The sequence below is a fragment of the Sturnira hondurensis genome, unplaced genomic scaffold (assembly GCF_014824575.4).
Source record: "Sturnira hondurensis isolate 20B ecotype Veracruz unplaced genomic scaffold, ASM1482457v3 Scaffold0021632, whole genome shotgun sequence".
Classification (NCBI taxonomy): domain Eukaryota; kingdom Metazoa; phylum Chordata; class Mammalia; order Chiroptera; family Phyllostomidae; genus Sturnira; species Sturnira hondurensis.
The window spans coordinates 4,686,870-4,712,542 of NW_028094263.1; the positions used below are offsets into that span (position 1 = coordinate 4,686,870).

At 58.7% G+C, this 25,673-nt stretch overlaps 2 protein-coding genes across 4 annotated transcripts; one reads left to right on the top strand and one right to left on the bottom strand.

Moving 5' to 3' along the window:
• Positions 1–402: 402 nt before the first annotated feature.
• ERBB2 (erb-b2 receptor tyrosine kinase 2) lies at positions 403–23,137 on the top strand. Of its 2 annotated transcripts, none has more exons than XM_037033586.1 (27): positions 403–798; positions 7,429–7,580; positions 8,431–8,644; positions 9,367–9,501; positions 9,814–9,876; positions 10,054–10,169; positions 10,295–10,436; positions 11,039–11,158; positions 11,480–11,606; positions 13,095–13,168; positions 13,255–13,345; positions 13,549–13,748; positions 14,042–14,174; positions 14,257–14,347; positions 15,023–15,183; positions 16,652–16,699; positions 18,000–18,138; positions 18,228–18,350; positions 18,621–18,719; positions 19,009–19,194; positions 19,313–19,468; positions 19,584–19,659; positions 19,964–20,110; positions 20,490–20,587; positions 20,823–21,011; positions 21,293–21,545; positions 21,655–23,137. In XM_037033586.1, exons 1-27 carry the CDS (start codon positions 726–728, stop codon positions 22,008–22,010), a joined length of 3,762 nt encoding a protein of 1,253 aa, XP_036889481.1. In that variant the 5' UTR covers positions 403–725; the 3' UTR covers positions 22,011–23,137. The 2 variants fall into 2 exon arrangements, with proteins under 2 accessions (XP_036889481.1, XP_036889482.1); XM_037033587.1 differs by lacking the exon at positions 403–798 and adding an exon at positions 6,701–6,881.
• Positions 23,138–23,732: 595 nt separating this feature from the next.
• MIEN1 (migration and invasion enhancer 1) lies at positions 23,733–25,383 on the bottom strand. Of its 2 annotated transcripts, XM_037033589.1 has the most exons (4): positions 24,998–25,141; positions 24,798–24,895; positions 24,269–24,345; positions 23,733–24,182 (listed from the first exon to the last, which is right to left on the bottom strand). In XM_037033589.1, the coding sequence occupies exons 1-4, from the start codon at positions 25,084–25,086 to the stop codon at positions 24,099–24,101; spliced, it is 348 nt and encodes a 115-aa protein (XP_036889484.1). In that variant the 5' UTR covers positions 25,087–25,141; the 3' UTR covers positions 23,733–24,098. The 2 variants fall into 2 exon arrangements, with proteins under 2 accessions (XP_036889484.1, XP_036889483.1); XM_037033588.1 differs by lacking the exons at positions 23,733–24,182; positions 24,269–24,345 and adding an exon at positions 24,391–24,716 and having other exon boundaries at positions 24,998–25,383.
• Positions 25,384–25,673: the final 290 nt, after the last annotated feature.

The following is a 25,673-nucleotide window of genomic DNA, read 5'->3' on the forward strand; positions in this document are numbered from 1 at the left end:
GTCTTAAAACCATCCTTTTCACAATGGATCAGGCGCCTAAACGATTCGGGAAGGCGTGCCGGGGAGTCCTGGAAGCTCCGAGTTCAACACGACGCACGGCCCTCCTTGCCTTTACTTGAGGATGGGGTGGGAAAGCCATTATTTGATGTTAAAACCAATTGGCATTTGATGGAGTAGGACGCCAACTCTTCAGGAACGTTTACGATAAAACCTGCGACTTGAACGAAGTTGGCATTTGCCCCCCTCCCCGCCCCCTCCCCGCGGCCCCCCGGGGGAGGGGGCGCCCCCGCCTGCCCCACTCTTCGGTGCTGGGCGCGGAGACCGGTGGAAGCGGCGGCGGGCACCCCGGGCGGGCGCGCGCGGGGCGGGACGCACCCCAGGCCTGCGCGGAGCGAGGGAGAAAGTGAGGCCGGGCCTGCCACTCCCAGGGACTCGCTGGAATGCGGTTGGAGGGGGTGGGGGTGGGGGGCGAGCCGCGAGCGCGCCGGCTCCCAGTCACGGGAGGAGGCGGCGGCGGAGGAGGAGGCGGCCTGCCTCGAGGAAGTGCAGGAGAGAAGTTGTGGAGCTGAGCTCCCTCCGCCGCACGCAGCGCCCGCAGGAGCCCCCGAGGCGCCGCCCGCCCCTTCGCGGGCAGCCCCTCCGGCGCCCCGCGCTCGCCCCCTCGGCCCGCCGCCCCTCCAGCCTGGTCCCGCCGGAGCCATGGGGCCGGAGCCGCAGTGAGGACAATGGAGCTGGCGGCCTGGTACCGCTGGGGGCTCCTCCTCGCCCTCCTGCCCCCCGGAGCCGCAGACACCCAAGGTGATCCTGGGGCGGGGAGGGCGGGGACCCGCGACGCGCCCCCGCAGCCGGGGACCCCCGCCGAACCCCCCGGGCCGGCGGGGTGCGGGGGGCCGCGCGGGCTTCCCGGCCCGAAGTTTCGGGCGGTCCGGGCGCTCGGAGCCGGCGGGGAGGGGGCCGGGGAAGGCGGGGCGGGGGCTGGGCAGCGGCACCCCAGCGCCTCTCGGCGTCCCATTCAAGGGACCGGCGCTTTCCGGGCTCCGCGGCGGCCGCGGGGACTTGTCAAAGGGGTTCTCCGAAACTGCAGAGAAAGTTTCTCTCCAAGGGCTCCCTGCGCGGCGCGCGCGCGGGTCCCCCCTCCTGAGCCCCCTCGAGCTTCCCGAGGCCTTTCCAGTTGGCAGCCTCCGCCTCCGGACTGGCCTGGGCTGGATTCCTTGGGGGTCCCTCCAGCTCTGGCCTCCCCCCTCCCGCTCCCGCCCCTGCCCGGCCGTTTGGGTTCAGTTACTCCTGCTTCGGGCAAGATCGGGTGTGCAGGGGGTGGGGGGAAGCCACCTGCCCAGCCAGAGCCGGGAGGCGAGGGTGACCAGTCGGACCGCGGGGCCGCCTCCCGCCGGAGTCTGGGCTGCGGGAGTGGGGCGGGGGGGGCGTTTGTTTTGAACAAGTTTCTGGAGGGCCCACTGGGGGCGGCGTGCTTTGTGGCTCGGGGAGAGCATGGGCGGCGCGGTGGGCTTCCCGGTCGGGGGCCCGAAGTGGGAGGGTTCTGCGGGAGGGGCTCCGGGTGCAGTTGCGGGCTGGGGTGGGGGGTGAAGGATCAGGGAACGCATGCCCTGATCTGTACGCAGAGGGCTGGGCTGTCCTGGCTTTTCCCGCACCCTGTGTGCGGGGAAGAGTGAAAGGGGAGGACAGCGTGCTGCCCCATCGTCCGTCTGTCTGTCCGCGACAACACAACGACCAAACCTGGAAATGTACCCCGTGCCAGGCGCTGCACATGGTGTTTGCATGCGTGCCCCCTTTAACCCTCAGAACCACCCTGTGAGAGGAGTCCCACCCGTGTTCCGAGGCCCCGGGTGAAAACCTGGGCTTGAAGAGGTCAGTTAAGTAGCAGCAAGTAAGCGGTGTATCCAAATCGGACCCCAGGCGGTGCGACCCCCAACCGCACACTTGAAACCACCGTTAATCTGCCTGGAATAGTGGGAGTCACCGCCCCCCCCCCAGGTGGTGGGGAGGGTACGGAGAGAGCGTTTTGGGGGAGGCGGGTGGTCTCCGTAGGTCCCGGAGTCTGGAGAAGGGGTGCTGTCATCTGGTCTGGTGTCAGAGGGCCCCTCTGTCACCGAGTTGCTGGGCGGAGAGGGGCCTGTCTGNCAACGACCAAACCTGGAAATGTACCCCGTGCCAGGCGCTGCACATGGTGTTTGCATGCGTGCCCCCTTTAACCCTCATAACCACCCTGTGAGAGGAGTCCCACCCGTGTTCCGAGGCCCCGGGTGAAAACCTGGGCTTGAAGAGGTCAGTTAAGTAGCAGCAAGTAAGCGGTGTATCCAAATCGGACCCCAGGCGGTGCGACCCCCAACCGCACACTTGAAACCACCGTTAATCTGCCTGGAATAGTGGGAGTCACCGCCCCCCCCCCAGGTGGTGGGGAGGGTACGGAGAGAGCGTTTTGGGGGAGGCGGGTGGTCTCCGTAGGTCCCGGAGTCTGGAGAAGGGGTGCTGTCATCTGGTCTGGTGCCAGAGGGCCCCTCTGTCACCGCGTTGCTGGGCGGAGAGGGGCCTGTCTGCCTGGGTGCTTGTGAACTGTGTGGTCTGTGTGTCTATCTGTGCGTCTGGGCTTTGTGTTGCTAAGCAGTCTCTCTTTGCTGACTTGGGGACTCAGCTGAACTCTGCCCTCTGAAGGAACTCCCTCAAGGTGTCGGGCCAGCTCGCCTGTAAACAGGGGGAGGTGGCTGCGAGCCTGCCTTCTATCTGGGAAGGAGGCTCCTGTCCTTTGAGCTTATCCTCTCCCTCCCTGTTTCCCAGGCTGGCATCTTTGCCTCTGACCTTGTGCTGAGAAGGGTGAGGCTAGGCTGGGCCCAGCTGCTGTCCTCCACACCTGGGCCTGAGAGTTGAGCAGGTGGGGAGGGGCTGGGTGCTGCTGTGCTGGGGGCTGAGGGGTCAGTTTCCCCGTCTTCCTCGTTTCTCAACCTGCACTGCTGGGTGCAGAGAAATGCGGGCGTGTCGTGCAGGGAATGGGTAAAATGTCAGCACACTGCCCAGCTGCCTCCAGTCACCCCATGACATTACATCGCAGGACTGAGTGCTGGGGTAGGAAGGTGGGGGACAGGGGAGGTGGGAGAAGCCCCAGGATTTTGCTGAGACCCTCTGTTAGAGGTCCAGGTTGAAAGTGCAGCCAACGGGTCCTTTTTGTCTCACAGAGCTCGTGTTTAATTCTCGACACTCTCTTCCTTTCTTTTTAGTGCACTTAGGGGAAGTAACCTCATATTAATATTCCCAAGAAAACCCTTGGGAAGACAGGATCCATTGCAAAAAGAGAAAGCATGTTGCATTCCAGACAGAAAGCCCTTTTTCTTTTCTCTTGGTTGGGAATTACCTGTACTCCCGCTGTGCAAACTTCTCTCGCCTTAACTTTTAAAAAATGTGCAGCCTGCTTCCCATATGCCAGTTCTTATCCATGGGCAGTTTCATGTAACCTGTACAACAATCCTGCGAAATGGCTGCACGGAGGGGGCAACTGAAGTTCAAAGAAATGAAGTGAAGGCTTCCCAGCCACCCAGGAGTAGTCAGGGCATTTTTTTGGGGACTCCAATGAGGAGCTACTGAGAGTTGATCAGTCTTAATCTATTTAACAGAAATGGGTCCAGCAAAGCCTCAGGGGCAGCCGGGTAGCCAGACTGGGGTAAAGGTACTAACTCTCTTATTCAGGTGAATGAGTGACCTTCCTCATCTGGGCTATAGGAAGTGGGACTGAAATGGACACACCCAGGTCCCCTCTTGGCTTTGGAGTTATTTCTCCCTGTCCACCTCGTGTCTGCCTTCTTTGGGGCCTCCCGGAATGGCAGGGGACTGAAGGGAGGTGTGGAGTGGAGGCCATGGGGCCTGCAGGGATGTGGGGAAGGACACAGCTGGATTAGAAGCAAGAGGGACCAGTGTAGGGATGGGGCTGGGGAAGCTGATGTAGGGCGCAGGTAGTTATGCCTGCCCCTGGCTGTTGGAATGATCTAGAAAGAGATCCCTGCCTTCTGCCTGTGGGAAGCCCCTCTGGGGTGACACCTCCATCTTTTGCTAGGCCATCTTTCCTGTCTACCCCTGGGGAGAGAGTGGAAGTAGGGGGAGGGGCGGGCTCCTTCCCAGGGAGGAGAGTCATAGCCAGTGTTTGTGTTTCCCGAGCTCTGTTTACAGAGCCTAGTCATGTTTACAGACTGCGTTTTGATTCATTATCTCATTTAACTTCTCGGCAGAAAGGAAGAGTTGTTATTGTTTTATTATTTTCTCCTATAGCCAAGTTCAGGTCAGTGAATATTCACCGAGTGCCTAGTAGGTCACAGGCACTGCTGTGCATAAAGATGAATCTGATTTGGCCCCCACCCTGGAGGTTCAGGACTTGCTGAAGGTCACAGAGTGAGTGGCCCAGCTGCGTTCTGCTCTGATGACTCTGAGCCCAGGCCCCCATCTGCCTGATAACCCCAGGTATGTGGGGGGTGGGCGAGCTTTGGGGTTGCAGGTAGTGTCCATGGAAACCAAAAGAAGTGTGGGTTTTCGTGCTGGTGAGCGAGAGAAGCAGCTGCTGGGCCTGGAGGCTCGTGGGGGTGAGAGAACCCCGTTGAGAGCACCCCAAGTTGGAGGGACCTGAGGGAGGGACTGTGACCAATCTCTCGGCAGTGGGATGGACCCTGTGATCTCAGCTGGTTCCTTTTGGTGTGGAGACTCTTTTTTATTTTTATTTTTAATAATTTATTTATTTATTTTTAGAGAGGGGGCGAGGAGAAAGAGAGGGAAAGAAACATTGACTGTTTGCCTCTCACACACCCCCAATTCACAACATGGCTGAAACCCAAGTGTGTGTGTGCCCTGACTGGGAATCGAACTGGCAACCTTTCAGTTCCCAGGCTGGTGCTTAGTCCACTGAGCCATAGCAGTCAGGGCCGGAGGCTCTTGATTGGACCTCATTCATTCACCCGTCCTTCCACCCACCCATCCAGCAAACACCCGGTGCTCACCGGGTGCCCTGCCCTAACTGCGGCTCCTAAGGAGGAACAGGTGTCCTGGAAACACAGAGCTTGCTCTCCTGCATAGAACAAGACCTCCTACTGACCCCCACCCCAAGAAAACCAATGGGGGCAGGGCAGATATGGGGACCAAAGGCAGGGACTGGGGAGGAGATGGGAGGTAGGAGGAGGTATAAGGTGAAGGGGAGGGAGGGGGAGGTAAGGGAGGCCTCAAGAAGGCCTTCTTGGCTTCCTGTCTTGTTGGTTTGGGGATTAACACCCAAGCCTCCTGCTCCTGGGGACTGGGTCTCCGGGCACCAATTTTACCACCTGTTGCAAACACTTAAAAAGTCTTAATCAAACTCAAATGGGCCACAAACAAATTCACTAGTGGGGCGGGACTACCACTCTTGCTGCTCCTCCTGCCCTGTCCCACCCTGCCCGCCTGAGCAGCGCCTGTGATGTTGTTCTGTGGCATCGGTAGAGTTGGTGTGTGTTTACGTTTGTGTGGGGGGTGGGGTGAGTCTGTGCGTGCAGTTAGGCCCAGTGGAAGAAATGTGGAATCTAAAGTCAGACAGACTTGAGTTCAAATCCTGTTCCTCACAGGCTTAGTCACCTGGGGAGACTAACCCCTGTCAGCCTCAGTTCCCTTTTTTGCAAAATAGAGGTCTCAGCCGCAGCCTCTGCAGGATGTGGCTCCCAGAGTGCCTGCTGAGCACACAGTAGGCCTTCAGTTAATTCAGCTGCCCCAGTGTTCCATTGTTGTTGTTTTCCTATTGCCTGGCTGCCGCAGCTGGTGTCCCTTAGAAGCCCACAGGGCCGCAGTGGGTGGAAACAGCCCCTGCCCCAGCTCCGTCTCGCTGGTCCCTTTCCCGGGCTTGGGCCAGGGCCTTGGGGTCTGGGCCTGGAGACAGCTGTGCCTACAAAGCAGCTGAAGCTGCGGAGGGGGAGGTCCTGGCAGCGGGTGGACGTTATTTTGGGCCTGGCCTGCCACCCCCAGCTCCTGTTTCTTTTGGGAGTCTGGGGTAGTGGGGGGAGGAACGGACCCTTGCTTCTATTTCTGGGCCCTCCCCTTCCTCCCTGTTTGCTTCCTCCCCTATCTATCCAGACTGGTGGGGACACAGACCCACTGCGTGTGTCGCTAGGAACTCCAGGACACAACTCTGGCGGGGCTGGCTCCACAGGCTTTTCCCCAGCTATGAGGGGGGAGCTTTTATCACCCGGCCCCTCAGGATCTGGCCTCCAGTCCAAGCTGCTGAGAGAGCAGGAGGTCAGCTCCCTGAATCTGCGAGTAGTCTGTGGGAGGTGGAGCGGGAAGGGGGGGGCAGCAGGCGTTCCGGGCAGCTCAGGCACCTGTGTGCCTGTGTACCTGGGGGTGCCCTCCGCCCACCTCCCCCCTGGCACACCCTCCTGGGCAAGACGCACCAGGTGATTCATCTTCTCACTGGAGCAGAAAAACAAGTTCAACTGGACACTTTAATCTCCCCCCTGCTGGCCGGCATTGTGCCAGTTGCTGCCCCCAGAGCCCCTCACCAGGGGTAGTTTACCCTTCCTATATTTCTGGACCTCGTGGGTACTCGTGGTCTCAGGAGCACCCACCGGGGTCCAGGTGGGCCCCGGGAGCTGTGCACCTTGGGGTTCCTTGGCTGATAGTTGGCTGTGGGCAGGTATACAGGGTTGACGCAGTGCTCTTGTGGCAGGAGTTTCGTGGCACAGATTCTGCCAGCTGCTTCTGGAGTCTTGCCCTGAGGAGGTGGCAGGGGTGAGGTGCCAGAGTAGGAGCCTTTGGAGGAGGCGTCAGTCCGGCCCGGGATCTGCAGCCCTGACCCAGATGCCCGTAACTGGGGTCTGATGCTTTGTGTCTGTGCCTGGGGGAATTCCGGAGGTCCCTGCAGTGGCCAGGCCTCTGGTGGTCTCCATGCCCCCGCTATGACTCTAGCTGACCCTCCTTCCCCACATCCTGGGTGGCATTGTGAGATGGATGTTTCTTGCTGGGAGGTTGGCATGTGGGTGGTATTGGAATGGGGTGGGGAGAATACCCCAAGTTTGTTTGCTTGGGAGAGGGCGAGGGGATATCCAGAGGGTTCATGATTCGTCATCACCTCTCTTGGGGGATTTTTTACCAGTTGGCCCTGAGTCGTGGCTTCAGGACAAAGAGAGGCTTTCTTTGCAGGCCAACCCCCTGAACTGAGTGGGCAAGCTCCCTAGGGCTGGCACCCCAAGGCCCCCGCTGGATGCTCAGGGTGGGCCGAGTCGGAAGGAGCCTCTCCCCTGATCTCCCTCCTCTTCCCAAACTCACAAACCTTCTTTTGCCGTTGCACCTTCTGCAGGTGCATGGGACATGGGGGAGGGGGCCCTGGCTGTCCAAGACAGCCTGACTCTGGGGAGCGAGTGTGGAGGAGGCAGCCAGGTTGGAGACGCCCCTGACCTGCCTCCTCCCTCCTGCCAGTGTGCACCGGCACAGACATGAAGCTGCGCCTCCCGGCCAGTCCCGAGACCCACCTGGACATGCTCCGCCACCTCTACCAGGGCTGTCAGGTGGTGCAGGGTAACCTGGAGCTCACCTACCTGCCTGCCAATGCTAGCCTCCACTTCCTCCAGGTGAGATCCGTGGGCACCCCATCCCAGCCAGTCCCTGCCCCTGGCTGGGCTGATAGGTGGGTGGTAGAAGAAGCCTGTGTCTACTCTTGTGGGTCCTCAACCAGAATGCCTCTCTGCTGTCTAACCCCTACCTGTCCCAGTGCAAGACCTGGTGATTCCCTCTCTAGTGTGGCTGGCTGTGGACCTCTCTAGGTGAAATTCATCTGCTCTGTTGCTAAATTTTTGCTGTCTTGCCAGCTCGACCACTTTCCCCTGTCCAACCTCTCAGCCACTGTCCCTCTCCCACCCGGAGTCGCGAAAGGCCTGGCGGGAAATGTGGGTTCCAGAGCCAGTTCTGCTGCGACACACCGTGTGAATGTGGCCTGGCACCTCGGCTTCTCTGGGCCTGGGTTTCCTTATCTGCATTTTGGGAGAAATAGGCATGCTTTGACTTCCCTGGGGAGGCCCATTTTGAAGCTAAAATGGGAAATGTGTGTGAAAGGGCCCTGAGAGAGTGGACATCAGCCTGCAGGGCTCTTTCCATGGTGCCCTGGAGTGGGGTCGTGCACCTAATGCTCAGATGTCATCTCATCCTGTTACAGATGGAGAAACTCACAGGTGCAGAGAGAAGGTGGGCTATTTGCTCACAGTTTATGGAGTGCTCCCCGCCATTATCTTCCTTGATCATGCAGGAATCTGGTGGGGGAGGGGCCTTGAATTCCATTTCACACAGGAAGAAAGCAGGGCTGCCGAGTGCATGGGGGCCTTGCCCAGGATCCTCAAGGAGTGGGTAACCCCGAGGAAGCCTTGGAGGTGGCAGTGGCCCAGGGCCCAGGCCTCTTCAGCCCCACCCCACCCTGTGTGCCCCCAGGATATCCAGGAGGTGCAGGGCTACGTGCTCATCGCTCACAACCACGTGAGGCAACTCCCGCTGCAGAGGCTGCGGATCATACGGGGCACCCAGCTCTTTGAGGACAACTATGCCCTGGCCGTGCTGGACAATGGAGACCTGCCGGACAGCGCCACCCCTGTTGCAGGGGCTGCCCCAGGGGGGCTGCGGGAGCTGCAGCTGCGAAGCCTCACAGGTGGTCATCATTATCTTCGAAACCTGGTTACTGAGAGCGGACCAGGGCCAGGCTTCGCACGGATCCGAACCGCATCCCTTCTGGTTGGATGCAGGTGGCACTAGTGGAGGTGCCCTTGTGAAGATTTTAAGAAGATTTCCCTTCTTCCCAGGGAGTCACAGCTTGTTCCAGCCCACAGAGTGGAATAGTTAGGATGTGGGGGGGGGGTTTGCCCACCTCGCAGCTGAGCGCACACACACAGCGAACAACTGTGTGCCTGCACGTGGTGGCCCTGGCGCTGGTGGTGTCCTGGACCCTGTGTGCCTGGGGCTTCGTGTGCGTGGTTCTGTTTAGGTCACGCTGTAATCTGGCAGGGGAAGCAGGGACGTTGTTCTTGTTTCACAGACGAGGTAACAGGTTCACAGGGGTCAGTGACTTGCTGAAGGTCCCACAGCTAGGTGGCGCTGAGGCTGGGTTTCACACCGCAGAATCTGTCTTTTGACCAACAAGCGGAGTTCCAGGGTAGAGGCGGGAGGGCAGGAGAGGGCGACCCGGGCCTCTGGGCCCCGACAGGGACAAGCTGCTCCTCCCGGTTCATGTATGTGCACGGGGTGGAGGTGATGTCGGTAGAGCTAAGAGCTGCTAAGGTGCCTTTTCTGGGGCCCCAGGGTGTGTTTTAAGAAGGCGGTGGGGGTGCAGAAGCCGACAGATAGGGGAGAAAGCCTCTGCTGCCCATCCCACAGAGATCCTGAAGGGAGGGGTTGTGATCCAGCGGAACCCCCAGCTCTGCCACCAGGACACGGTTTTGTGGACGGACATCTTCCACAAGAACAACCAGCTGGCCCTCACGGTGATGGACACCAACCACTCCCGGGCCTGTAAGCCACGCTCTTCCCTGCCTGCAGCCTCTTCTTCCTCAGACCCCCGCCAGAAGGGGAGGAGAAAAACATCAGTGTGTGGTTGCCTCTCGTGCGCCCCCTCCTGGGGACCTGGCCTGCAACCGGCCTGATTGGGAACTGAACCAATTTGACTGTTTGGTTCCCAGGTCTGCACCCAATCCACGGAGCCACACCAGCCGGGTCCCCTTGTTTTTTGATTGCGTCTGTTTCTGGAGCTCCCCTTACTTGCCTGGGTACCCCCCTCACTGTGCAGTCTGCCTCCTGAACTCCGTCTCTCTGTTCTTTCCCCAGGCCCACCCTGCTCTCCAGCCTGTGAATACTGCTGGGGAGAAAGCTCCAGGGACTGTCAGAGCTGTGAGTCTACGGGAGGCACAGGGCCTGGGGCCCGGGCTGGGTGGAATAAAAGTGACGTGGGAGGGGCGGGTTCCAGGCCCCAGTGCATTCCCCAGGGAGTCTCCCCCAGAGGGTGATGCTGGGGGAGGCCCGGTGCCCAGGCACCATCCAGCCCTCACCCTGCCCTTTGCCCAACAGTGACCCGGACTGTGTGCGCCAGTGGCTGTGCCCGCTGTAAGGGCCCGAGGGCCACTGACTGCTGCCACGAGCAGTGTGCTGCCGGCTGCACGGGCCCCAAACACTCTGACTGCCTGGTGTGTGCTCGCTGGGCCCACCCTTTGGGGAGCAAGGGAGGGGGCATCCCGCCCAGAACTACCCCATCACCCCTGGCGCATCAGGAGAAAACAGCCCTGTAACCCCCAACTGCCTGTCCCCCCAGGCCTGCCTCCACTTCAACCATAGTGGCATCTGTGAGCTGCACTGCCCAGCCCTGGTCACCTACAACACGGACACCTTTGAGTCCATGCCCAACCCTGAGGGCCGTTACACCTTCGGTGCCAGCTGTGTGACCACCTGTCCCTGTGAGTGCCAGGGAGAAACACGGTTTTCGGCATTTTGCTGGGGTGGTTGGTTTATGGAAATGGGAGCCTATTGAGAGTGTCGGCTGCCCCTTGCTGTGGAGAGCCTGTCATGGCGGTTCCGGTCAAGCTGCCTCCTTCTCTCAACAGCCGTGGAGCAGGTGGCAGCTGCGGGGTTAAAGCTCGGGCTCGGGAGCCACACCACCCGGGTTTGAAACCCGGCTCCCCCACTACTGGTCATGTGACCCCTCTGTGTCTCAGTTCCCTTGTGTCTAAAAGGGGTACAATCAGTCCCAACCTCATCAGTTATCAAGTTTGAACGAGCTCACAGCCTGGCTCTTCTGCTCACTAGCAGCAATGACCTTGGCTGGTTTACATGAAACTGTGCTTTGGTTCCCCCGTTGGCACAATGGGAATTGCAAGGTGTCTTCTATTGTGTGGGTTCGTTGTGTGGAGTGAATGAAGGTTGAACGTGCAGACCTGGAGCAGGGGCGTTGCGGTGCTGGCTGATGTCACTCTTACTGTGTGCTGCCCCGGCACGGCGACCCTGCTCACGGTGGGGTGTGGGGGGCCGGGGCCCGTGGACACAATCCTGGTCTCCTCAGACAACTACCTGTCCACGGACGTGGGATCCTGCACCCTGGTCTGTCCTGTGAACAACCAAGAGGTGACAGCTGAGGACGGAACGCAGCGGTGTGAGAAATGCAGCAAGCCCTGTGCTCGAGGTACCCACTGCCACCAATCCCCCAGCCAGGCTGCCGTTCCAGTCCCTCTGCGCACCCAGCCTGGCCTCGCCCCCGCCCCACTCTTCCTCAGAGGCCCCTGGGACTCAGTCCTTGTCTCCCACTGTCTGCACCCCCAGATCAGCCCCACAAGCTCCTCGTTATCTTGCCAGTGTGGGGGAGGGGTGTGTGGCCCTAGGAAGGGACTATGGACAGGACCTAGGAGTGTGAGTCCCCGGTGCTCTGTGGAAGGGCTGATCAGTGCTTGGCGTGGGGCCGACACGGCCCTTCACTCCCTGCCCCCACCCCCGCCCCTCCCCACAGTGTGCTACGGTCTGGGCGTGGAACACCTGCGAGAGGTGCGGGCGGTCACCAGCGCCAACATCCAGGAGTTTGCCGGCTGCAAGAAGGTCTTTGGGAGCCTGGCGTTTCTGCCAGAGAGCTTTGAGGGGTGAGGACACGAGGGTCTGAGGCAGCACCAGGGCGTCACTGATTCCTGACCACCCAGAAGTCACAGCCTCCGGGCGGGGAAGACGGGAGACCAGAGGGACCAGGGACTTCTGGGAGGGCTGTTGTTCATGTAGGTGACATGTTAGCTGTGAGCAAGCGCTTGTGTGGAGGTCAAGCCATCCAGATGAAGTTGCATTCTCCTTGAGTTTATACTAGTAGCTTCATTGGTAATGGTCCCACACTGGACATAACACAAATGTATATTGAGAGAGGAATGAAAGGGTAGATGGTGGTCGACCTGTACAGTGACATTCTCAGCATCAGAAGAGGCACTGATGCGCACACCATGAGCCTCGAGAACAGGTTGAGCGGAACAGGTTGAGCGAAACAGGCCGACGGGCCCCCACTGGGGGATGCCCTGTGTGCGAGGCTGCAGAGCAGCAAAACCCACCCTGGTGACAGCGTTTGGAACGGTGGTCGCCCTCGGCGGGAGGACTGGAGAGTGACACAGGGGACACTTCTGGGGTGATGGCAATGTTCTGTATATCCACTGCGGTGGCAGAAGCATCCATGAGCGAGTGCCTTTGCCAAAGCTCATCCAACTGCATAGTAAAAATCGGCGCGACATATTGGATGTGAGTTCAATTTCAAAAGAAAGGAGGAAATTCCTCTCAGCACTCAGCCTTTATCCCCCTTTCTGGAGGAGGCCCCTGTTAACAGGGGCGTCTTCTCCCAGACTACCTACACACGCGCAGACACGCACAGAGGAACACAGTAGTTCTGCCGGGGAGGTTGGTTTACGGAAACGGGAGCCTGTTGTGAGTGTCGCCGGCCTCTTGATTTGGGGAGGTGGTCGTGACGGTCTGGCCTTGTTCTTTCAACAGCTGTGGGGCAGCAGCAGGTAGCAGCGGGGGGCCCAGGCCTGGGGGCCAGGCGGTCTGGGTTTGAAACCTGGCTCTCCCACTGGCTGGTCATGTGACCTTACTGTGCCTCAGTTTCCTTGTTTAAAATGGGGGCAAATGTAGTCCCAACCTCATAAAGTGGTTACGAAGGTTGAATGAGCCCATATGCATGAGCTCTTAGAACAGCGTACTAAGCACTCTGAGATGTTAGGTTTTTGCCTATAGTCTGCAGAGGTCGGGGGTCCATTCAAGAGCTCCCCTGTGTGCTGATGGGTGTTTGGGTCGTTTCCAGTTTTCACTCTTTCTAACGGTTCTGCCTTGTACGTGCCTGGGGGCCAGTGTCCCTCTAGGCCACACTCCCAGAAGTAGAATTCCTAGATGAGAGGATATATAAATACTGTTTCGATGGACCTGCCAAAACAGGGCCTGGGCTCTGTAGCTTGGGATGGGAACAGCCAGGCTTGAGCAATGGGTTTAAGAGAAGTTATTGATAGAGAAGAGGGTGGGGAGGGAGGCAGGGCCAGCCCTGGGGGTCGAGCTCACCCACTTCCTGGCCGTGCTGACTTCTCAATTCATCCTTCTTCTAGGGACCCCGCCTCCAATACCGCCCCCCTCCAGCCGGAGCAGCTCAGAGTGTTTGAGACCCTGGAGGAGATCACAGGTGGGCTGTGCCTCCCCATCCCGCTCTGAAGGGGCTGGGAGTCCTCACTCTGCCCCCATACCCTAGCCCCCCCTCTGTGCCTGCAGGTTACCTGTACATCTCAGCGTGGCCAGACACCCTGCGTGACCTCAGTGTCTTCCAGAACCTGCGAGTCATCCGGGGACGAGTTCTGCATGAGTGAGCACCCAGAGTGGGGTGCCTGACCTGAGTCAGGGGGGGACACTGGGAGAAGCGTGGGTCATGGTGGGTCCTCCTGTTCCCCGGGGGCTCCTGCCACAGCCTTCCTGTGGGAGTTTGCGTGCCGGGGACGGGGAAGGTGAGAGCAGCAGCTTGGCTGACCGGGCAAGGGTCAGTAATATGCTGTCCACCTGCTCCCACAGTGGTGCCTACTCGCTGACCCTGCAAAGGCTGGGCATTGAATGGCTGGGGCTGCGCTCGCTGCGGGAGCTGGGCAGCGGGCTGGCCCTCATCCACCACAATGCCCACCTCTGCTTCGTACACACGGTGCCGTGGGACCAGCTCTTTCGGAACCCACACCAGGCCCTGCTCCACAGTGCTAACCGGCCACAGGACGAGTGTGGTAAGACGAGGAGCCCAGGGCTGCCCGCTGCCTGTCTGGTGTGCCATTGTTGACACAGCTCTGGCTGGCCTGACCTCTTGGCATGGCTTCTAGCTGAGTCCTTTCTCACTGCCTTGGCATCCCTCCCCTTTCCTCTCTGTTCCTGGAACCTCAGAACCCTTTTCTCTCCCTGCATTGCCCAGGCCCTTCGCCCACCCCTCCAACCCAGAGCCACCGCCCAGCCTCTCCCCCTGGTTCCCTTGGACCTGAGCTTCCCTTAAGAATCCCCTCTGAGCCCTTCTTCCTCACCTCAGTGGCTGATGGTCTGGCCTGCTACCATCTCTGCGCCCAGGGCCACTGCTGGGGGCCAGGGCCCACACAGTGTGTCAACTGCAGCCAGTTCCTGCGGGGCCAGGAGTGCGTGGAGGAGTGCCGAGTCCAGCAGGGGTATGCGGGGCGGAGCAGGGGGCGGCCGGGGGGTGCACGGGGTCTCCTTCCCGACTCCCTCACCGGCCATCCCTTCTCTCAGGCTCCCCCGCGAGTATGTGAAGGGCAGGTACTGTCTGCCGTGCCACCCTGAGTGTCAGCCCCAGAATGGCTCAGTGACCTGTTCAGGATCGGTGAGGTGCTGGTGGGCTCAGAGCTGGGGTGCAGGGAAGCAACGGTGGGTTGGGGCGGATTGCCAGTGACCTGGCTGAGTGTCTCTGGTGGGACACCTGTGCAGGGAGCCCTGCACTCAGACCCGGGCAGCAGGAGGGTGGAAGAAGGCCCCGCTGCTGGGGACTGTGAGTTGTGTTGTGGACCCTGAGACCCTCCAAACCACACAGAGGTCTCTGGGAGGCCTGTGCTGGTGGCTGTGGCTGTGCCAAGGTGGTTAGACTTGTGGGCTTCAGCATCAGACCGCTTGGATTCAAACGCAGCTCCTACTTCCAGCCTCATTTGTAAAATGAATAGCATGCCTGCCTCATTAGGTCACAGTAAAGATTATAGTAGAATAGGGTTGGTCTGGCACCGTGTCTGAGCAGGGAAGGGCTTGCCACGTGTCCCGTGCCATCATCACCTGCTGTCGTGCCTTCAGTGATGAGCCCCTTTCCTAGGCTTCCGGTTTGTCGCCGAAGCCCCCAGCCCAGGGTCCGAGCTGTGCAGCAGGGCTGAGGGGGCGGGAGGGTGGGCCCGAGCGAAGAGCAGCGGCAGTAGAAACAGTGGGTCTAGGCTGTCTCGGAGCAGGGAGAAGCCCAAAGGGGACCCGGAGGCCTGACCCTACCGCCGGCCCCTCACGGACCCTCCCCCACCAGGAGGCTGACCAGTGTGTGGCCTGTGCCCACTACAAAGACCCTCCCTTCTGTGTGGCCCGCTGCCCCAGTGGAGTGAAACCTGACCTCTCCTTCATGCCCATCTGGAAGTTCCCCGATGAGGAGGGCACGTGCCAGCCGTGCCCCATCAACTGCACCCACTCGTGAGTCTGAGGGCCTTCCCTGCGAGGAGGAGGGCTGTGCTCCGGGAGCCTCCGTAGAAGGCGCTCAGCAGCACCATGGAAGGGGGACCCCTCTCCCTTTGCTTACCCCATGCCTTAATTTTTCATCTTTCTTTTGCAATCACAGTGCGACATGCTAAAAAAATGCGTATTAAAACATAAAATAGAAATTAATGTCACCAGCAGTTCTGCCCCTACTGTTAATAACTTGTAATATTTTTCCTCTCATTTTTATCTGTGCACACGCTTGCATGTGTATATTATCGTAACACATTATACTCTATAGTTTTTACCTGTGCATTCTAACATGTAATATATATGTTAATATATATTATTCTCCAGTTTCTGTCTGTATTCTAACTTTTTTACCAACATGTAATCATACACCATACATATTGTTTGCAAATGTCTTTTTTCTTCACTTAACAGAATCTTGCAACATTTCTTTATGCCTTAACATGGCAAGCTATGCTATTCTTTTTTTCTCTCACAGAGTTGCCCTTAGTTACACATGAAATACATGAATACATCCTTGTGATAAACATTTTCAGCAACATGAAAGTGTAACCATTACAAAGCAAATGTGCCCTTCATCCCCCCACGTCCTCCTTGGGGAGAACCACCAGATTCACTCTGGTCTGCGCATCTTTCTAGACTTTTCTCAACACAGTCACATAAATGCATTACATTTATATTAGGCCGAGTCATGTAAGATTGCTGTTTCTCTAGGTCAAAATTGGTCAAGAAACAGCAATTTCATATAATTCAGCTCACATACAATCAGCTTTATTTTAGTGTGTGTGCATTTTTTATTGTAAATGGGATCACTCTTGGGCTCCTGTTCTGTACTTTGTCCCCGCCCCCCACACTCTGGGGGCTGCGGACCCCTGGCCCGTGCTCTGCACTGCCCGCGCTGCAGCGTGGATGTGGTGGTGGTCAGCCCTGTCTCTGTTTCCGGGGTAGTGGTCGAGCTTGTTTCTTTTCCTTTTTCTTTCTCTCTCTCTCTCTCTCTCTTTTTTTTTGTTGTTGCAGTGTATGGTACTTGAGCTCCATGTCCATCTTGTACATGACCCCTAGTGTGGGCATTTTTAGGGCCCGTCTGTGGGGGGACGGCTGGGTCACTGACATTTCCTGGGTACTGCCAGCTGTCCTCTGCAGAAGCGGTGCCAGTTCACTGCCCTTCATTCACAGAGGGGATAGCTGGGCTTTTGGATTTGGTGCTCCTCTGGGTGCCCCCACAGGGAGGTGCAGGGGGAGCAGGGGGAGTGGGGTCACAGACTAGAAGGGGGCCCCCTTGTGGGGTGATAGATCACTGGTAACCTTGAGCCCAGTTTCTGCTTTTGTCTCAAATGGGGACTGTGACGCAGCCACACCCGCCTCTGGGGCGCTGTGAGGCTGGAGTGGCCCGGGAAGCGGCTCCCAGCCGTGCTGACGGCACTCTCTCCCGCAGCTGTGTGGACCTGGATGACAAGGGCTGCCCCGCGGAGCAGAGAGCCAGGTCAGCTTGGCCCCCGGGACATGCCCCACACTGCCCCTGAGCCCCCGCACTGGCCCCTGGGCGGACACGGCTGGGAGGCGGCCCTCCCAACACAACACCTGTCCCTTCCCTGCCGGCCCTCCCACTGTCGCTCCTTCCCATTCACTTCAACAAGTGGCTGGAGGACCTGCTCAGGATGCTTGCGGGGTCGGGGGCCGGACAAGATGGCAAAGACACCCAGGACCTTCCCACCCTTGGGTAGCCGGATGCCTCCTAAGGGACACAGGCATCGGGCAACACCCTGGGACTCGAGGCAGACTGAGAAGAGAGTGCAGCTGCAACCCTATGGGAGGGAATGGGGGGGGAGCAGGGAGGCTTCACGGAGGAGGTGGCATTTCAGCCAGGTGCTGAAAGAGGGGCAGGTATGTCTCTTGTGTTAGGGAGGAAGCAACCAAGTGGCTTTGTTGGGGAAGGGCTGGAAAAATCTAGAATGTGTTTACTTGAAGGTTCTGGCGTGGTACCCCGTCAAGTCCACACAGAGGAGGGAGGAGGGAGGAGAGAGAGAGGTCCTGGTCAGGGCTGGACCTGGAGGGCACAGGCCCTCTCCCCACTGGACCACAGGGCCGGACTTGGTTTCTGGGCAGCGGGGTGCACTGGGAAGGATTCTGGGGAGAAAAGGACGGGAGTGTGCCCTGGGCGATCATTCATTTGTCCATGAAACAAGGGTTCTTTAAGAGGTCTGCAATGTGCCGGCCCTTGGCAAAGCAAGGGAGGGGGGCAAGGAGGACAGTGCTGTAGGGGGCCAGCACCCAGGGGTGCCATCTGTTCGGGATGAGTCTTGAAAGGTGATCCCGTGGAGCAGTGGGGGCCCAGACACAAGTAGCGGTGTACACCATGGTTGGGAAGTGTGGAAAATCATGACCTGTGGGTGACAAATTTGGCTAGAACCTCAGGATCAGTGGATGCACATTCCTGGGCCCCACCCCATCACCACAATCAGAGCCTCTGGGGGCGGGGCTCGGGTGAGCAAACTTCCTGGTGAGTTAGGTCAGGAAGCTGGAGAATCCTGGGTTGGAGTCATGCGTAATGGCAAAGAAGATTTGGAGATGTGGGCAGAAAGCTCTGAACGCCCAGCAAGGGGACTACCCTGGGGGCAGTAGGGAGCCACGGGAGGTGCTTTAAAGCGTAGAAGAGAGGCTAGAAGCCAGTGGGCGGCCCTTCCACATCCCCTTTCCAAACACCAGTGACCTTCGTGCCCCTCCATGGGGCTCCTTCTGCCCAAGCCTGCGCCCCAATCCCTGACCTTGGCTCCTGTCTGCAGCCCTGTGACGTCCATCATTGCTGCTGTGGTGGGCATTCTGCTGTTCATGCTCGTGGGGACAATCACCGGCATCCTGATCAGGAGAAGGCGGCAGAAGATCCGCAAGTACACGATGCGGAGGCTGCTGCAGGAAACGGAGGTGAGGCGGTCCGAGGGCCTCCCTGCCTGCCTGGGGTCTGCGGCCCAGCCCCGCCGAGGCACTGATGCAGGGTCACCCCCTCACCCCAGCTGGTGGAGCCGCTGACACCCAGCGGAGCTATGCCCAACCAGGCTCAGATGCGGATCCTCAAAGAGACAGAGCTGAGGAAGGTGAAGGTGCTTGGATCCGGAGCTTTTGGCACCGTCTACAAGGTCAGGGGCGGGGCCAAAGTCAGGGCGGGTGGTCCCAGAGGATACCTTGGTGTGTGACCCAGGGTTCTGTTGTGGAAGGCAGCCCAGAGATGGGGGCAGTCGTAGAGGCTGGAACTGGGCGAAAGGGAGTGGGGGGCGGGGCTGACTAGTGAGGCTGCGGCTAAACTGTGCGGTCGGGCCCAAAGGTGGGGAACACAAGCGATGGCGTTCTGGAAGGCCGCGGGTGGATCTAGCGGGCGTTCCTACTCACACCCTCCTCTTCCTGCCCAGGGCATCTGGATCCCCGATGGGGAGAACGTGAAAATCCCAGTCGCCATCAAAGTGTTGAGGGAAAACACATCTCCCAAAGCCAACAAAGAAATCTTGGATGTAAGCCCCTCCACCCCGCCCGGCTGAGCATACAGGAGGGACCCCCCATCCCGGTTACAGGTCTGGGCTCCGGGCTCTATTTTCCCTGGAATTTGAGGAGACACTTCGTGCCATCCCCACACCTCAACCCTTGACCTCCCCGGCCCGTGGGCCGTAGTGCCGGTTTGCCCTGGGTGGGGTCAGATCCAGTGGAGGGTCCTCCCGCACAGCTCGGCCCGTGGGAGGGGCGTGTGGCAAGTGGGCTTGTGGTGGTCGTTCACACCCTCTCAGTGCGTGCCTCTGCCCCCAGGAAGCATATGTGATGGCTGGTGTGGGCTCCCCGTATGTGTCACGCCTCCTGGGCATCTGCTTGACCTCCACGGTGCAGCTGGTGACACAGCTCATGCCCTACGGCTGCCTCCTGGACCACGTCCGGGAACACCGCGGGCGCCTGGGCTCCCAGGACCTGCTGAACTGGTGTGTGCAGATTGCCAAGGTATGCAGCGAGGGGCCTGCGCTCCGTGGGTGTCCAGTCCCTCTGCAGAGCTAGGATGGGGAGGGTTCCCAGGACAGCGAGGCCAGAGCCCAGTGAATCGGGGTGCCTCCGACTCCAGGGAATGAGCTACTTGGAGGAGGTGCGGCTCGTGCACAGGGACCTGGCTGCCCGGAATGTGCTGGTCAAGAGTCCTAACCACGTCAAGATCACGGACTTTGGGCTGGCTCGGCTGCTGGACATTGACGAGACGGAGTACCACGCGGATGGGGGCAAGGTTGGAGGGGGCAGCAGGGTGCGGCAAGGTGGAGCGGGGTCTGGGCCCTGGGAGAACCCTGAGAAGGGCCACGCCCAACACCCCTAGTTCCAAGATATTTCCTTTGCCCCCCCAGGTGCCCATCAAGTGGATGGCATTGGAGTCCATTCTCCGCCGGCGGTTCACCCACCAGAGTGATGTGTGGAGCTATGGTGCGTGGTGGGGAGGGTTGAGGCAAGGAGGGTAGGCAAGGAGCCACGGTCCTGTCCATGGCGGGGATGTTGGTGAAAGGATGAGAATTGATGGAGACACCTTGGCTACAATGTTGGGACCGAAGGGAGGGGCTGCAGTGCCTCAGTCTGCCGGGGTCTGTCTGCGTCCCAGGGACCCAGGAAAGGCTAGATAGAGGTGGCTCCTGCAAACGCACCCCTCCCCTCCTCCCCCCTTGGTACCAGGCTCCTGGCGAGTCCCCGGGCCTCCTACGCTGACACTCCCTCTGTTGCCACTCTGCCCCAGGTGTGACTGTGTGGGAGCTGATGACTTTTGGGGCCAAACCTTACGATGGAATCCCAGCCCGGGAGATCCCCGACCTGCTGGAGAAGGGGGAACGGCTGCCCCAGCCCCCCATCTGCACCATCGATGTCTACATGATCATGGTCAAATGTGCGTGGTGGAGCTGTGCCGGCTGATTGCAGGGGATGGTCCTGGGTAGGGGTCTACAAGGGGCATGGGAGGGGCCAAGCAGAATGTGTGTGCACCCAGGGGTCCTGGTAGCTTTCAAAGGAACCTCAAAAGAGTCTGGCTTCCCTTTCACGGTACCAGTCCAGGGAAACTCCAGACGACCGGCTAGCAAGAGACTTATATGCAAAATAAAAAGGGCAAACACAGAGGTTCTCAGAGGTTCTCAAAAGTTCCTGGTAGCTGGTCTCGACCACCCAAGGGCTTTGGACTCTAGTCACTGGAGGTGCTTGGAGGGGGAGGGGGCAGGGCAGCACACAGGCTGCCCGCGGCCCTGGGATATCGAGCTTTCTCCTGCCCCCAGGTTGGATGATTGATTCTGAATGCCGACCGAGGTTCCGGGAGCTGGTGGCTGAATTCTCCCGCATGGCAAGGGACCCCCAGCGCTTTGTGGTCATCCAGGTACTGACCTCCCTGCCACATCTCAGCCTATGGCTAAGCACTGGCCTGCAGAGGGTGGGAAGGGGGTTGACTCCTGAGTCCCAGGCCTCCAGGCCCAGCCCTGGGCTCTTTCATCGAATCTCTTCCTGAGCCTCCCCGAGCCTTCCTGAGCCTCCCCGAGCCTTCCTGAGCCTCCCCGAGCCTTCCTGAGCACTGGGCTGGGGAGGGCTGCCACGATCTGTCCCCTCCTCCCCAGAATGAGGACTTGGGCCCTGCCAGCCCCTTGGACAGCACCTTCTACCGGTCGCTGCTGGAGGACGATGACATGGGGGACCTGGTGGACGCGGAGGAGTACCTCGTGCCGCAGCAAGGCTTCTTCTGCCCGGACCCTGCCCTGGGTGCTGGGGGCACAGCCCACCGCAGGCACCGCAGCTCCTCCACCAGGGTCGGTGCCGGTGGTCAGCCCGTGGTGGGGGTGGTTGCCCCTCGACCCCAGTGGACTGCGGTCCCTTTCTCCCATGCCCCCACCCCAACCACCACATCTCATGGAGATCCCATTTTCCTGAAGGATTATTCCTACTGCCTTCCACGCCACCCCCCTCCCCCCACAGTGACTGTGCTGTACCCCAGAGGTGACCTCTGATTTATCTCCTGTGGGCCTTTCACCTCAGTCTCCATCTCAAATCCACAAGCGACTCCCAACACGACTTTTTCTATCACCTCCAGAGTGGCGGCGGCGAGCTGACGCTGGGGCTTGCGCCCTCCGAGGAGGAGCCCCCCAGGTCTCCGCTGGCACCCTCAGAAGGGGCAGGCTCTGACGTGTTTGACGGCGACTTGGGAATGGGGGCGGCCAAGGGGGTGCAGAGCCTTCCTGTGCTTGACTCCAGCCCTCTACAGCGGTACAGTGAGGACCCCACAGGACCCCTGCCCCCTGAGACTGATGGCTATGTTGCCCCCCTGACCTGCAGCCCCCAGCCAGGTATGGATTTGAGGCCTGAGCTGAGGGCCCACTGTGGGGGGCGTGCTAGGTAGCCGCTGGGACACATGAGTTTCTTTCCCTAACGAGCCCCCTTCTCTTGCCCTTTCAGAGTACGTGAACCAGACGGAGGTTCGCCCGAAGGCCCCCTCACCCCTAGAGGGCCCCCCGCCTCCTCCTCGACCCGCAGGTGCCACTCTGGAAAGGCCTAAGACTCTCTCCCCGGGGAAGAATGGGATTGTCAAAGACATTTTCACCTTTGGGGGTGCTGTGGAGAACCCCGAGTACTTGGCGCCACGCAGCAGGGCTGCCCCACAGCCCCACCCTCCTCCAGCCTTCAGCCCTGCCTTCGACAACCTCTATTACTGGGACCAGGACCCATCAGAGAGGGGCTCTCCACCCGGCACCTTTGAAGGGACCCCTACAGCAGAGAACCCTGAGTACCTGGGCCTGAACGTGCCCGTGTGAGCCAAAAGGCCAAGTTTGCTTGGGCCTTGCCGAACCCACGGGGAGTGCGGAGGGCCTGACTTCAGGCCTGTGTTGGGACAACATAGGGAAAGGGCCCTTGGACCACATCCAATGGAGCCCGCCACGCCAGGAGCCTTCCTCCTTCCTATTCCAATTCCCAGGTGGCTAAGAAGGACCCGGCCTGGCTGGAAGAGGAGGCAGCAGTGGGGAGTCTTCACTGATCCGGAGCCCTGCCCCAGCAGACTCTAGGGTCCAATGGATGCCACAGCCTCCTGTGCTGAGGGAGCAGCCCAGTCTGGCTCTCTTTGCAGATCCCTGACACAGAAGGACTCAGGGAAGCTGGGCCTAGGAGGGGAAGAGACCCAAAGGGAGCGTCTAGGACGAAAACAATCCATTCAGAGACCGTATGAGCCCTAGCTCTGCCCCCCGGAAGAAGGGAGCAGTAGTGTCCAAGTCTAGTCCTTGTACAGAGTGCTTTTTCTGTTTTGTTTTTACTTATGTTTTTTTTTAAGATGAAATAAGCTCCTCTTCCCTAAAGTGACCGGAGGTGACCTCTGAAAATGGTTCGCTATGCACTTGACCCAGAAAACCCCACAAAATCATGTAAATCAAGAGGTTCATATCTTTGTGTTCACTTATAAGAACACTCGTGAAACTGCCCAGGCCATCAAGGGTATGAATATTCGAAAAGTCTCCACGTATCTGAAAGATGTCACTTTACAGAAGCAATGTGTCCCATTCCGTTGATACAAAGGTGGCGTTGGTGGGCGTGCTCAGGTCAGAAAGTGGGGCCGGACACAGGGCTGGTGACCCAAAGAAGAGAGCTGAGTTTTGCTGCACATGCTTAAAAACGCAGAGAGTAACGCTGAACATTGAGGGTTTAGATGTAGGCTCTCTAGTCAATCGAGCACATCCGGGCGAACAAAGCTCCAGAGACACAGCGTAGAGTTTACAGAGCTGGTGAGCAGACTAACCCACACAGGAGCCCTCCCTGCCATGTTAATTTGTACTGAAAAATAGCAGACTGTTCCTAAACCAGAAGTTGCACAGAAGAAAAAGATTCCAGAAGAAACAAAACCTATGGCCTGGGGGTAAATTCGGCATAAAGTAAATACTAATAAAAGTTTTAAAAGAAGATGAAGTAAGGACTCGGGGAGAATGGGTATTGTGGAAGGGGGTGCTGGTCCCTGCCCCACACTCACTTTCTCCATCTACAAATTTATTTCATAAAACAGCCAGGCACCAGCCTATGTCTGGGGGCAGCCTTGTGCCACCCCTCACAGCGTACCTCCTAACGTACAGACACCATCTTTTCCTTCAGGGAGTAACTAGGAATCTTTAGGAAGCTTGAATGAGAAGCCTATCTTCTAACTTCCTGGCTTTGGGGTCACTGGGGGTGGGAGTGGGGTCTGGGAGTTGGGATTCTGATCTGAGAGACGTCTGCCAACCAAATCATACTTGCTAGAAAAAAATTCCTAAGGCCACCCACCCACAATAATGGGGTAATTTCTTCCCTATGGATAAAGGGTGGCGGACAGAAAAGGCAGTGTTGACTGTGACTTCTTTGCCTTGCCTTGGCAATGAGAGGAGACCACTGAACTACAAGTAGCTATCCAGAAAAAGCCCAGCCCTCCCGGTGGTATGAAGGCTGGGCCTGCTTCTGAGCTCCCGAGGCTCCCCCACACTCCCAGGCGGGACATAATGCACACTGGTTGGCACAGGTATTTGTAGTGCTACTTTATTGCCAATAGCTGACATCACCCGGGGCTAGTAGAAAATAAATTAGAACTCCAGTGGCCTCTGACACGTGTGGCTCAGCTGGAGAGGGGAGAGGGCTTCTGTGGACAGTAATCCGGGGAAGGGGTATAAGGTGGCTGTGGTTATGTCAGTGGAGGGCCTCTTCTACCCTCCAGATCAACAGAAGTGTCCATTCTCTCCTGGCACCCAAAGGGGCAAAGTAGAGACCAGGGTCCCTTAGCCACCAGGGCTAAGTGAGGGGTAAGAGGCAGTGGGGAACCCTCAGCAGGACCAAACCGGAGGCCAGGGTTTGGATCCCAGAACAGAGCGGGAACTTGAAACCCCATGTGGTCACAGGATGACGCAGGGAGGGCGGCTGTTGGTGATCTTTTCTAGGGGTTCTCCGTTAATGGCTCTTCGGATGGCCTCAATGAGCTACAGGGCAGAGAGGGGGAATGGGATGATGTGCTACTTTAGAGCCATGGTGAATCAGGGGTACTCCGGACATTGCAAATACTTACGTCTTTCTCATAAGGGAAGCCCCCATTCTCCAGCTTGGAGAACACCAGCTGTCCATTGATCTGGATCTCGAAGGCCCCTGGGATTAAATAAACCAACGAATGAACTGTAAACTGAGAAGAGGCAAAACAGTCAGAAAGCCCTCCATACTCAGACTTCGCACAGACTCCTTCCTGTCCTCCACCGGCCTCAGTAGAGACTTGCAGTTCTTTAAGCCACTTCCCAACTCTGGGTCAAGCCAAAGGAACCTACGGGAGGCGTCACATGTGTCCCTTCTTTGAACTCAATGAAGGGCTCCCTCCCTTCCAGATCTATACTCCCACAGTCTCTCCGATTTTCCTCTGGATTCAGGATTTTCCGCAGGATTCACCTGTGGCCCCCCCACGCCCACCTTTGGGTGGGGAGTCAAGTTGTCTGGACATTTTACTCTGTGCAGGATATTGCAGGACACTAAAACACACAATGCCAGAGACAGAAAGCGTGGAGCTGAGGTTTAGAACACTGACTCAGCAGGTGTTCTCCGGGCCTCACCTGGGCCTCCCGTGCGCGACTCGATCTCGATTCCGGGATACTGCTCCTTCACGGCACTCTCCAGCTCCAGGTAGGCCGCCTCAAAGCCGCAGGGTTCACTAGGGCGAGGATAACTGGGGTCCGCTTGGGTTCCGGGGGGAGGGACCTCCCGTGGGCCCACCCCCCGTCCGTACCGGAACCCCACGGCTGGAGCCGCTCACCAGAACTCCACTATTAGGTGGACCCCACTGCCCGGTTGCACCTCCCCGGGATGGGGATCCGCGGCCGTCGATCCCACGTCCCCGCTCATTGTGGCCGGCTCCGCTCCAGCCGCTACTTCCGGGTGTGACGCGACACAGCGGACTTGTGAAGGGGCGGGGCCGTGCGTTCCGTCCGGGCGCCCCCTGCAGGCCACTTCTGTGTTTTGACCCGACCCTTAGCCTGAGGGCTCCCAGCTGGGTGGACCAGTCTAGACCACATTCCGGGCTCTCGGGCTTGTCCTGTACTTGGTATCCCCTGGACTTTCTCGGCCTTATTTAATCTAATGAAATATCTGAAGCTTTCCAGCAAGAGAATGTGGTGGAGCAAGGAGTTGCAAGGCCTGAGGTAGGCTAATGGTATGGAATAGTTTCCATTTCTCGCTGACATGTCGCTGACATTTTAACCACCCTGTAGTCACACACTCGGGTCTCGGGTATTTGTGACTCTCCTTTTTTTTTTTTACTCCTCACCTGAGAATACGTTTTATTAATTTTAGAGAGAGATACATAGATGTAAGAGAGAAACATCCATCAGTTGTCGCGGTCTGGGGTGCATTCCGTGCATTCCTTGACTGGGGATCGAACCTTCAAATTTGGCGTGCAAATTTTGGCGTGTGGGTCAATGCTCCAACCAACT